The sequence below is a fragment of the Hipposideros armiger genome, unplaced genomic scaffold, assembly GCF_001890085.2.
Source record: "Hipposideros armiger isolate ML-2016 unplaced genomic scaffold, ASM189008v1 scaffold_457, whole genome shotgun sequence".
Lineage (NCBI taxonomy): Eukaryota > Metazoa > Chordata > Mammalia > Chiroptera > Hipposideridae > Hipposideros > Hipposideros armiger.
The window spans coordinates 1,545,829-1,558,417 of record NW_017731807.1 but is presented as its reverse complement, the minus strand read 5'-3'; the positions used below and the strand labels follow the sequence as shown (position 1 = coordinate 1,558,417).

Genomic DNA, 12,589 nt, shown 5'->3' with positions numbered 1-12,589 from the left:
GGCAGCTCAGTGGCTGCTCAGCTTGGGCCAGGACTCGAACTGCTGTTGCTCAGAGCTCAAACTCTTGAGCGAGCTCTTAACCAACTGAGCCACTCGGCCGGCCCCAATTTTTCTTATTCTACATTTTCTCTTTTCACAACTTGACAGAGAAATTGTCCTTTTCCTGATTTCAACTCCAATCCCCATCTCTGGCTCCAGTATCAAATTCAGTTCCAGGTCTGAATTCCATCTGGTTATAAAACATTTCTTCTTGGCACGCCAGCACCATAAACCCCCACACTCTCAAAACAAGTCATCAGCTTCTCCACCATAGATTATTTCCCCATCTTATTTTTGTTAATGAAGCCACTAATTTCTTTAAAAATTTGTTTAAGGTTGATTTTTATTTACCTTAATTCTTTTCTCCCAACAAAAGTATTCTGTGCCCCCATTAAAAAATCTTGAATGGTCCAGAAATATGTCTCCAGTGTAACAGAATATATTCTTTTTTTTTTTTTTTGCCTTCTAAGAGAGGTCTGTGCCTTGGTAACTATTATAGGTTGAGCACCCTGTGATGGGTAGAGGTGTATAAGTGCAGAGGTAGGTGCTATTTAGATCTGCATAATGAAATGGGAGGAAATGATGAATCTGAAGGAACCCTAGGAGGAAGGAGAGAGGAATCAGAGAGGATGGCTCTGTAATGGGGCAATCCTAAGAGGAGAGGGTCCATCCTGGCTTTGCCCTGGAGTGCTTCCTGTGAAAGGCAGAACCTCCATGCAGTCCGCCATACCTTCAGTCCTTCAGTAGAAGTAAAACATTCAGGGTTTACTTGGTACAACTGGATTTCTTTTGGAAGTTAACAAAGAGGCCAATATTTTAAAATATTTTATTGGAAATCATTTTAAATTTATAGAAAAGTTATAAGAACACCCAATATGTTACCCAGATTCATCTATTGTTAACATTGCCCCACTTGCCATATCATTTGATTTCCCTCTCTGGTTCTCTTTCTCTATTGATGCACACACCTTTTCTGGACCATCTGAGAGCAAGTTGCATATATCATGGTCCTTTACCACTAAATGTTTCAGTGTATTTCAGTGTAAATGGTTCAACCCTAACAATAGGGATGTTCTCTTATATAACTGCAGCACAGTTGCCAACGTCAGTAAATTGATACAATATTTTAATCTAAAAATATTATGTATTCCAATTTTGTTAAATGACTCAATCATGTCCTTTATAAATCCCCTTCCATCCCCAGCACAGGATCCGTTCTAAATCAAGTATTGCCATTTTGTTGTATGAAAGAAGCCAGTTTTTGCATCAGGATATACAAAGTCAGCCCAAGGGGGCAGTGGTTCATCTGAGTTTAACTTCAAATAAGAAAATCCCTCCAGTCAGAATGGCTATCATCAATAAATCAAAAAACAAGTGCGGGCGAGGTTGTGGAGAAAAGGGAACCCTGGTGCACTGTTGGTGGGACTGCAAATTGGTGCAGCCATTATGGAAATCAGTATGGAGGTATCTCAAAAAACTGGAAATGGAACTACTGTATGACCCAGCAATTCCACTCTTGGGTATCTATCCAGAGAAACCCAAGACGCTAATTCGAAAAAATATATGCACCCCTATGTTTATTGCAGCACTATTTACAATAGCCAAGACTTGGAAACAACCGAAATGCCCATCAGTAGACAACTGGATTAAGAAACATGTACATTTATATGTACATTTATACAATGGAGTATTACTCTGCTATAAAGAAGAATGAAATTGTACCATATGGGATGATATGGATGGACCTAGAGACTATTATGTTAAGTGAAATAAGTCAGTCGGAGAAAGACAAATACCATATGATCTCACTTATATGTGGAATCTAAAAAACCAAATGAATGAGCAAAGTAAACAGAAATAGTCTCAGAGATATAGAGGAACAACTGATGGTTGCTAGTTGGGAGGAGGGTGGGGGTGAGGGAGAAAGGGAAGGGATTAGACAGCATAAATAGGTAACTACAATATTGCCACAGGGATATGAAAGACAGTTCAAGGAATATAATTAATAATGTTAATATTTTGTAGGGTGTCAGATGGTCACATGTCTTGTTAGGGAGACCACATCATGGATGGGGTAGAGGCTTGATCACTGCACTGTACACCTGAAGCTGATATTGTATAATATTGTATGTCAACTATAAGCGAATACATATATATAGTCATGGGATGTGGAGTATAGTGTGGGAGTGGAGTCAAAGGAATTGTAGTAGATATGTGTGATATTGGCGGGGGGAAGTGGGGTGGCAGATTGGGGGAAGGGGTTATCACTTTGAGGGGTAAAAAGTATAACTATTGAACCGTGTTGTACAGCTGGAACTAATTTTAAAAAGTGTATTTCACAATTATATATAATAATATAATTAATATATAATATAATAATATATATATAATTATATATATATTTTTTTCAAGCAAAAAAAAAGAGAAAATCCCCATAATCACAGTCCCCAGTTGCCACTTTTGGGTATAGTCTGGAGTATGTTCTTGGAGGCTGATCACTGCCTGCTATCCAGTCTTTTTAAAAAAAATTAAATATTTAGTAGATACAAAAGAATATTTATAAAATATAGGCAAAATGTAAAGGGTTGAGATTCAATAAATACCTGTGTGCTCATCATATTGTATAAGAAAGAAGAATACCATTTTCTTTGAAGTCTTGATGCACTTCTCCCCAATCTCATCGCCTTCACCCCTCACTCAGAAGAAGCCACTATTCTGACTGTTCTGTTTGTCACTTTTTCTTTACAATTTTAACACAAAAGTTTGTATGGCTAATGGAACCATGCTGTATACATTCCTCTGCAACTTGCTTTTTTCATTCAATATTATGTACTTGACATTCATTCATGCTGTTCTTCATGCTGTCTAGTTCTTATACTCCAGATTCTTACCTTTGTCAGTTATGTGTTTTGTGGGCTGTCTTTTTTTACTTATGTTATTTTTCAGTGAATAGAGATTCTTAATCTTTATGAGGTTGAATTTAGCTATCTTCTTTTTTATGGTTTGTCTTCCTATGACTTGTTCAAGAAATCTTTGCTTACTCCAAGTTTGTAAAGGCCCTCTCTTATACTTTTCTTCAAAACCATTTTATAATTTGACTTTCACATATTGGTTTTTAGTCACTTCAAATTGATTTTTGTTAGTGTGGAATGAAGTAGAGATCTGATATTTTTCCATAACCAATTCTCCCAGTACCGTTATTGAATAGCCCACAATCACCCTTGTGATCTGCAATGCCTGCTCAGCCTTAAATCATGTTTCCATGTATATATTTCTGGGCCCTTTATTCTGCTGGTTGATCAAGTTGTTTATATTGGGGTCACTATACACCGTTTTAGTTACCATATAGCTCTATAATAATTCTTGATAGCTGGTAAGGCAAGTCTCCTTACCTTATTTTTCTTCAGACTACTCTCCAACATAAATTTTGGAATTAGCTTGTCAAGATCCACAAAAAAATTTTATCGATCAATATGGAGGAAATTGACATCTTCAGGATACTGAGCCTCCCAATCCATGAAGATAGTTATGTCTCTTCATTTATTCTTTATTTCAATCAAGTTTTGTAAATTTCTCTATAAAGCTTTGTACATTTTATTGGATTTATTCCTACTTTACATATTTTGATGATATTATAAACGGCATTTTAAAAAAATCATAATTTTTGATACTGCTATATCCAATATTCTTACTTTAGTTTTCTCACTATTCCATTCTGTCCATCATAGATGAAGCTCCTTAAAACATTGTTTCAACGTATCACTGTTCTACTCAAGACAGAAAGTGGCCTGGTGAATCAAGTCCAAATGGCTCAAACTGCCGTTCTTATTGCATCTCCATTTGTTAACGGCCCTTCTTACCCCACCTGAGCACTTGCACTTTACTTTAGTTAAATTCATCTCAATTATTCTCCCCATTGTGTTTTTATTCCTTCCGTTCTTTCCATCTCCTAGAAACCGAGGCTCTCCTCTCAGCCTAGTCATATCCTTCCCATTTGTAAGACTTAGTTCAAATCTCAGCTTGTTCATGAAGCCTGATAAATCCAATCACGTAGAATATTCCTCCTTGATGATATACTATGGCCCTTTTAATTTACACTGAAACTTTTCACATAATAGTGGATATTTTTGTTCATTCATAGTTGCATGTATATCTTTGTTCCTATTTTTTGGTACTCCCAAATTGAGTTGGACTACCCACCATTAAGAACACTATGGCTGAGAGGATCAAAAGTTGGGTGACAAGAAGGTAGGATTGCCACTAACCCATACAGTGCCTGTGTGTGAATTAGAGAAAGGCACCCAGCCTTGTGAATGAGTGCACATCTTGGTATGCAGAACAAGGGCTAAATTTCAGCATCCAATCATTCCTTCAGCCAGTGCCCTTGTGCAGTGAGCAACCTCCATAGCTGTACATGGTGGTGCTAGTGGCAGGGCTGAGCAAGATTCATTGATAGGTTTGGACCTATGCCTACACCTGTGATACCATCACCACAATCAAGGCACTAGACATAGCCATTACCTTAAAAAATTTCTTTGTGTTCTTTTGTGGTGTTTTATGGGTTTTGTTTTGTTTTGTTTTGTTGTGAGAAAACTTAACATGCAAACTAGCCTCTTAACATATTTAACTGTAGGTACTATGTTGTAGGTACTATGTTGTACTAGTTGCATTTTGCATACTTTTTTCATTAAAAAATGTTAATCTCATAATATTATTCTTATAATAAATAAAAATGGAAGAAAACATCCAAAGCAAGTACTTATATAAAATTGGGCAAGATATTTTCTTTTAAGCCTTTTTTCCTCATCTATGAGATAAATGTTCTCTACCGTCCATTTTGGATTTTGTAAAATGTGATTCTGAACTTTTGAAATGAGTCATAAAAATGCGGATACAGAAAGAGAGACTTTGATTATTTAAACATTTTCATGAAAATCAAGAAATAGAATTGGTTTTGTCCCCACTGGGACTGTGGTAACTGAAGTTCTGTCTGTCCCGCTATACTTTATTGTTCTCAGGGCCTAAAGGCCAACATGACACGTCTTTACCAACTGATGATGGAACCACAGTTTTCTCGTTGCTCCAAACCTGCCAAGTATAAGAAGCTGCTGTTTGCACTCTGCTTCTTCCACTCTGTGTTACTTGAACGCAAAAAGTTCCTGCAGCTTGGCTGGAACATTGTCTATGGCTTCAATGACTCTGACTTTGAGGTTTGTGCTAACCAGGGATCCCTTATTCCAGCCCTCTCTCCTTATAATTCCTGCCCCATGGCTCCCCTGTGGGAATATCCACTGACAGAAAGCCTGTGTTAAAGCCCAATTGGAAGAGTTTCTGCCATAACTGTGTGTGGGGCTGGGACCATGCACAGGTATCAGAAAACTTGCTGAGCCTCTATCTGGATGAGTATGAAGAGACACCCTGGGATGCGCTCAAGTACCTCATTGCCGGCGTCAACTACGGTGGGCACGTCACAGATGACTGGGATCGGCGTCTGCTTACCACTTACATCAATGACTATTTCTGTGACCAGTCTCTATCAACCCCCTTTTACCGGTGAGGGGGAGGTGGCACTGAACAGGGGCCAGAGGACACAAAGAGATCAGGTAGCAGGATAGAGGGTAGGGGAAGTGTTTGAGGAGAGAATATGAGATTGGGAGAAGGCAGTGTGTGTGGGATTGGGAGGTGGAGCAAGAGCAGAGTGTTGGACAAATGGGACATACACAGGGACTAGAGTCTTGGCCTGGTATTTGAAGCTCCAGAGTCCCCACAATGTGGAGATAATGATGCTGTGGCTCCCTAGGTTGTCAGTATTGGAGACTTATTTCATCCCCAAGGATGGAAGCCTGGCCTCTTACAAGGAGTACATCAGCATGTTGCCTGGCATGGATCCCCCTGAGGCCTTTGGTCAACACCCCAATGCGGATGTGGCCTCCCAGATCACTGAGGCACGAACTCTCTTTGTGACTCTGCTTTCCCTGCAACCCCAGATTACACCCACCAGGGCTGGAGGCCAGAGCCGGGAAGAGAAGGTAAGAAGAGACAGACACCTGGGGGAGGGAAAGCCATTAGGAAGAGAGGGTTGCACTCAGAGCTCCTGCCTCATCAGGTCCTTGAGTTGGCCACTGATGTGAAACAGAAGATCCCTGAAATGATCGACTATGAGGGGACCCAAAAACTGCTGGCTCTGGACCCCTCCCCACTCAATGTGGTCCTTCTGCAGGAGATCCAGCGATACAACAAGCTTATGGAGACCATTCTGTAAGATGGAGAGGGGCTCTGCGGAACATTGGGAGGGGGCAACAGGAAAGGCCTTCACCCTCTGCCTAGGATGGCTCTTCCAGACTCATTCCATCCCTAACCCTCCACCCTATCCTGCTTAGGTTCTCACTGACAGACCTGGAAAAAGGCATCCAGGGCCTCATCGTCATGTCTACAAGCCTGGAAGAGATTTTCAATTGCATCTTTCACGCCCATGTCCCTCCACTCTGGGGAAAGGCAAGATCACACTACTGTTGATCCTACTCCAACAATGAGCTCCCCTCTCACGCTGTGCCCTCAATCTCCTTATTCTAGGTCGGCATGTAGCAAAATGCAGTAAGCCTGGGCTTTGGAGCCAGACAGGTTCAAGGTTAAAATCTGGGTCTGCCATTCACTGACTGACTTTGCACAAGTTATTAACTTAGAAGCATACTCAGGGCAAGTTACTAACCTCTCCAAGGACGTTTCAAGGATTCCAAGTATTGTGTATAACACTTAGTAGGTGCTTCATTAATGGTAACTGGTTACTATTACTGTTGCTATTCTTAATAAATAGCTGTCATTTATGCTTCTTTCCTGGGAGTTGGCTTTTGGAGTGCTTTGCCCAACTGAAGTTGGGGAGCAGGAGCTGACACCACATAGTCTTCTCATAGCTGCTCCAAGTGCTCAATAAAAAGACTTGAATGCATGAATAAACACACACTGCCTCCTTCTCCAGGCATATCCCTCACAAAAGCCACTGGCTGCATGGACCCGGGACTTAGCCATGCGTGTGGAACAGTTTGAGCTGTGGGCTAGCCGTGCTCGGCCTCCTGTGATCTTCTGGCTGTCTGGCTTCACCTTTCCCACTGGCTTCCTCACTGCTGTACTGCAGTCTTCAGCTCGCCAAAACAATGTGAGCCATGTGAAAAGTGTGATGGGCATTAGATGCTGGGGACATGTATTTACTCTCCTCTTGGGAGGTCCTCCCTTATTCTCACCTTCAATCCCCAGATTTCAGTGGACGGCCTCTCTTGGGAGTTTATCGTTTCTACTGTGGATGACGGCAACCTAGTGTATCCACCCAAGGTGGGAGCCAGATGTGCTTGGGTCTGATGGAGGAGGGTGCTGGGAGCAAAGGTGGGAAACAATTGGTTGAGAAGGGAGAAGAGAGATGGCAGGTCAGGGGTGCTGGCAACCAAGGTCTAGACTTCCCTCCAATCTGTCCCCATGTCTCCCCAGGATGGTGTTTGGGTTCGAGGCCTGTACCTGGAGGGTGCTGGCTGGGACCAGAAGAACTCCTGCTTGGTGGAGGCAGAACCCATGCAGCTCGTCTGCCTCATGCCCACGATCCACTTTCGGCCTACAGAGAGTCGAAAGAAGAGCGCCAAGGGTGGGACAGCTCCCTCAGACCTGTCTGCCCCATCCCTAGTTTGGATCCTAACCCATCTTCTGCTCCATTCCTTCCCCACACCTGCTCCTGCCCTGCTCTCCCAGAGACTCCAAAGGGCCTGACTCCTTCTTTTCTCCTTTCCCTCAGGCATGTACTCCTGTCCCTGCTATTACTATCCCAACCGGGCGGGCAGCTCAGACAGAGCCTCCTTTGTCATTGGCATCGACCTCCGGTGTGGGACCATGACATCAGATCATTGGATCAAGAGGGGCACTGCTCTACTCATGAGCCTGGACAACTGAGAAGGCCTCCTCTTCTTCCTGGCTTGAGAGAGGGTCGGGGACTCTAGGAGCCAAAGCTGACAATGCACCTCAGACGGAGGCTGGACCTCACTCAGGCCTTGACCTTGGCTGAATTTGTTGTGTGACGAGGCCCTGGAGACACCTAGCGTGCTAGCCATAAAGGTGGAAGAATTGTATTGGAACTCAGCGCAGTAAAACACCCGAGACCACAAGCCCTAAGTCTGTCAATGGGATCGTGAGGGTTTGGGGAGGGAGGAAGTCCAAGCCTTACAGAAGATAGGAGCTTCCGTGAGAGGATACTGAATGGGGAAAAGAGCATGGGAAGTGGGAGGCCTTGAGATAGAGGCGTGGCCTCGAATGAAAGGACTGGGAGGTGGGGGCTTAAAGAGGGTGTGGCCAAGTCGCGGACTAGAATGGGGGCGGGGCCTACGCTGGAAAGGCGCGTGATCCAAATGGAACAGGAGTTTGTCAGATAGGGATCGCCCGCATTCGGCATCCTATTCGGCACCCGCGCTGAGGCGAGCTGGACCAGCAGAAGGCGGGGCAGAGCCCGAGAGGGAGGACTTCGGCGCGAGGAGGGGCGGGATCACGAGAAGAGGGCGGGGTTGGGGAGGGGGGGCGGTGTTTGTGTTGGAAAATCCAACTGCGCCACGGGGCGGAGCGGCCCCCCCAGCCCCGGCCTGGGAGGGGGGGGGCCGCTCGACCCCCAAGGACACCTTGGGGAGTCTGAACACCTGGGACGCCCTAGAATCAGGTAACGGGGAGCCGTGAGGGTGTCTGGAAAGGGGAAACCATCTCCGCTCAAGGGGGGCGGGGCGCCTGAATCGGAGGCGAAATAGAGCTGTGCATGGACGTTTGGGTCTCGGCAAAGGACTAGGAAGAAGACTGGGACTCAAGACATCCGAGTCACCTAGAAGAGAGCAGGGTGGGATGGGGGAAGAGCTGGGAAGCAGATGGCTTGGGTTTTGGGTGTCAAGAAAGGCCTAAAAGGACTCCCAGCCCCCCTAGGGCTGGGATTCCCCTTCCCGACAATAGGGCGGGGCGGGACGCGGCCGTTCCTAACACTCAAAGGCCAGGACTAAAGGTCAGAGTTTGCAGATCTATGCGATGGCCTCTGGAGGTCGGACGTGGTCAAGCAGGGATTTGTCTCAGGTCCCTGGGCCACTGAGTCTCCTCCCAGGACTTCCCACGGGTGATGGGTATAGCCTTAGCTTTGACCCTCACACCAGGAGCCCCGATAACCTCCCTGCGGTGGCCTCCGCCCCATCCACTCCACCGCACATCACCTCCCTCACTCGGTCTCACCCTGCTCGTCTCCTCATCCCTAGTCCTGTCCCACTGCCCTCTCCGGTTCCCAGCCCTTGCCCTTTTTCGTGCTGAACCTTCCCGACGTAGCCACAAGATGGCGAGGGCGAGACGCACAACCCGAACTGAGGGGAGTGAGGTGGGGGATAAAGCCATGAAACAGCTGAAGCCCCCCGCCCCGGCCGGAAGGAAAAGTGGGCTGAGGTGCTCTTTTGACTTCCAGTATTCTCGGCCCCTCATAGGAAATTGTGGGCGGGAGGGCAGAAGATGGGGAGGTGACTGGGGACTCAGTTTTCGCCTCTCCGGTCTGGGGTAAATAGTGGGGAGGGGCAAATGGATTGGTTCCTAAGCAACGTAGATTCGCTTCCAGTCTAAGGTGGCTTGTGGCTGTGACTTGGGATGGGAGACTGGGGAAGGTCGAGGGTAGGACGCCTGCTTATCCGGGAGTAAGGAAGGAGACAGCGAATTGCCACCGAAATGGACTCGATGGTCGTCGGGAGGGAGGCAGGACCCAAGCGCTGCACTGAGTTCCCCTCCCCTTCCCCCCGGGGGTTGCTTGCCCGGTTGCCAGAGTAACTGGAGAGCCACACTTCAGAGCCAGATTCCCGAACTCTCGCGTCCGCCCAATCCGCTCCAGCGGACGTCCCTGACATCAGGGCCCTGGCAGCCAATGTGGTGGAGGCATCATAGAGCGACAGGAAGAGGGAGAGGGGAGGGGCAGAGGTTGAGGGAAGGAAGGAGTAGCTGTCCTGGACCCGCACGTGCACTCCCACACGCTCGCGCCCACCGCCCCTCCCTCTGCCACACGCGACCGAATCCCTCCCCTGCGCCTGCGCCGCAAGTAGGTGCCCGCTGCCCCACTTCCCATCTTGAGTCTGTGTTTGTATAGTAGTCCTAGGCTGTGCTCTTCACCCCCTTGGGACCCAGACCTCTGGGTACGCCTGCCATCTTTCGCGAGGTCTCGAACCATTAATGCTCAGCCTTGGGTGGAATGGGCCGGCTACTTGTTTACCACCAACCCCCCAGCTGGCGCGCCACTCTCCCAGGTGGGCTGGGCGGAGCTGTGGTTTCTGGCCCCTATGCTCCGCCGCTGCCTTCCCGGGTTCTGGCTTGGGCTGCCTCCTCAAGAGGAACGGAACGGGTACCAGCGCCCCTTCCGGAGGCTTCACTATCTCAGGCCCAACTGCTGTTGGTGGCGGGCGAGAGCGCTGCGGGGAAGCTCGGGACAGCTCTGGTGATTCTTCCCGGGCCATCACGCCCCTTATTCGAGTGAATTCCTCTTCTTTGATGTGCACCAAAATCCTTCCCATTCCTAATGTTTCTTCCCCACTCGCCCTGGTGCTCTTTGCACCTCCCTCGGCTTCTTTCGAACTGTCTGTGCCCGTCTCCACTCGTCCTTCCCGGCCTCTCCCAGTTATATAACTCTTCCTCCAGCCGTGTCCTGGTTTCAACTCCACAGACTCCGCCCTAGAACAGCGTAGGGAGGGGCAGGAGAGTTAGGGACCCAGACAGATTCCGGCCGGCGGCCGGCAGGGGCACGCGGGATCCCACAGATGGGAGACGAAGTCCTGCGGGACCCTGTACCCCCGCCCCATATCTCCTGCTTCCCACCTGAGATCTTGCCCGGGAGAGAGAACGCACTGTATCTCCGAGAGGCGTGTCGGGACTCCCGACAGAAATATGGGTTGGCAGGTCAGGGTCGTAAGCGGAGAGGTGGAGTAGAGAGGCCCAAGTCCCTGGAATTGGAGCCGTGTCGGGAGTAAAAAAGATAAAGACAGAACAGGATGCCTGGGTCCAAGTCCCACCTTTCTCTCCTTTTTGGGTTCCCAGAATTCCTAAGGCTATTTCCCAGGAAGCTTAGCCAGCGGCCCCTCTCCGCCCCTAGGGGTCAAAGGTGTGTGTTAGAGGTGGCCTGGGATGATGTCACCAGTGCACGTGCCCCGGGATGGTTGCCAGGCAATGAGGCCTCCTCCCCTATCCATTCCGGCCCCCCACCTCTGCCCCGAGTCCAGTTCCATCCCCGTGCCATCTTTTCCCTCTTTCCCTTTCCTTGGCCTTAGCATCCTGCAGGTGGGAAACCGTGGCCTGGAGTTTTGTGAGGGGGAGGGGCACGGGTGTGGTGTGGTGGAAAGACTTTACCCCTTTGCTGGGCTAAGAGAACTCTGGATCGCTTTTCCCTAGATTGGCACATAAGAGCTTTCCCTGCAAGCCTCCTCCCCCCTTGAAAGAGCCTCCCAGATGTGTGTTTTTTTTTTTAACTTTTCCACCTGCTGCATTGCCAAGTGTCCTAATGCTCCAGTGTTCACTTCGTGTTGAAGTGAGAGTGGTGGCAAGATAACTACCCACAGGAGATGAGCTGTGTGTGGTATGAGGGATTCACTGGACACCTGCTCATCGCTGATCTTAATCAATGGCACCACCACCTCCATCCCCAATATTAAGGAGAAGGGTCAAGAAACAGTATTAGAATGAAAAGTCAATGTGTTTATTCTCTGTAGGTGGGTGGATCTCTCTCTTGAGGGAAGAAGACTCAGTTGATAGCTATGGCTGCCCTTCTCTATTGAGTTAAGTCCTGGGGTTGGTTATGGTATTAGAAAAAAATGGTTTCCCTTTTAATGTACCTTAGAGCTTGGGCTGTCAGATCAGAGACTTCATTCCACTCCCAGCTCTGCCACTTAGTGGCCATAGGAACTTAGAAAGGTCACAACTTCTCGGAGCCTCATATTCTTAATCTGGAAAATTTAAGTATCAATATAGTACCTACCTTGTAGGCAGTTGGAAGGATAAAACTGAGATAATTTATGCACAGCACTTAGCACAGTGCCTGGAACAGAATGAACACTGAATAAATGCTTGTTGTGAAATGCTTATTATTGCTAAATGGTGTTAGTTATTATTTTTATTATTAAAGTTGGTAGGCCAGGACCTTAGGAGTTCCTTAGGGAGGAGTGGAGAGTTTCTGTTAATTTGTTGGGTGGGGGGAGGGGGCTGGGGATTAGCTTCCACTGCTTTGTGCACTTTATTTGATGAAGGCTTTAGCCAGATTTGTATTGCTTTCTTTAGGATTATTATCCACCCTCTTGGAGAAGAAACAGCTCAGACTATTCCTCTGGCTGTGAAAATAAAATAATTGTATTGTGGTTCTTGACTTTTAAGCAAGACTCCAGTCCCTCTCCTATGTTGTTCTCTAGAGCCTTTTAATTTTGCAAAGGGACTCCACAGTTTCCTTTGCGGGGACGGGGCTTGTCTGAGGGGTGTGTAAAAGGTTGGGGTGGGTGGGTGGAGAGAGACTAGTGTTGGGGGCTGAGGGGGG

The 12,589-nt window shown here is 47.2% G+C and overlaps 1 protein-coding gene across 1 annotated transcript in view; it reads left to right on the top strand.

The window, feature by feature from the left end:
* DNAH2 (dynein axonemal heavy chain 2) overlaps positions 1-8,294 on the top strand; it is a 111,966-nt gene extending 103,672 nt beyond the window's left edge. The window contains exons 75-83 of the mRNA XM_019665911.1: positions 5,058-5,249; positions 5,408-5,592; positions 5,840-6,068; positions 6,146-6,297; positions 6,420-6,534; positions 7,016-7,192; positions 7,291-7,365; positions 7,519-7,669; positions 7,817-8,294. Coding sequence (XP_019521456.1) covers positions 5,058-5,249; positions 5,408-5,592; positions 5,840-6,068; positions 6,146-6,297; positions 6,420-6,534; positions 7,016-7,192; positions 7,291-7,365; positions 7,519-7,669; positions 7,817-7,971 — 1,431 coding nt within the window. The 3' untranslated portion in view covers positions 7,972-8,294. The remainder of the gene's footprint in view (positions 1-5,057; positions 5,250-5,407; positions 5,593-5,839; positions 6,069-6,145; positions 6,298-6,419; positions 6,535-7,015; positions 7,193-7,290; positions 7,366-7,518; positions 7,670-7,816) is intronic.
* The last annotated feature ends 4,295 nt before the right edge of the window (positions 8,295-12,589 follow it).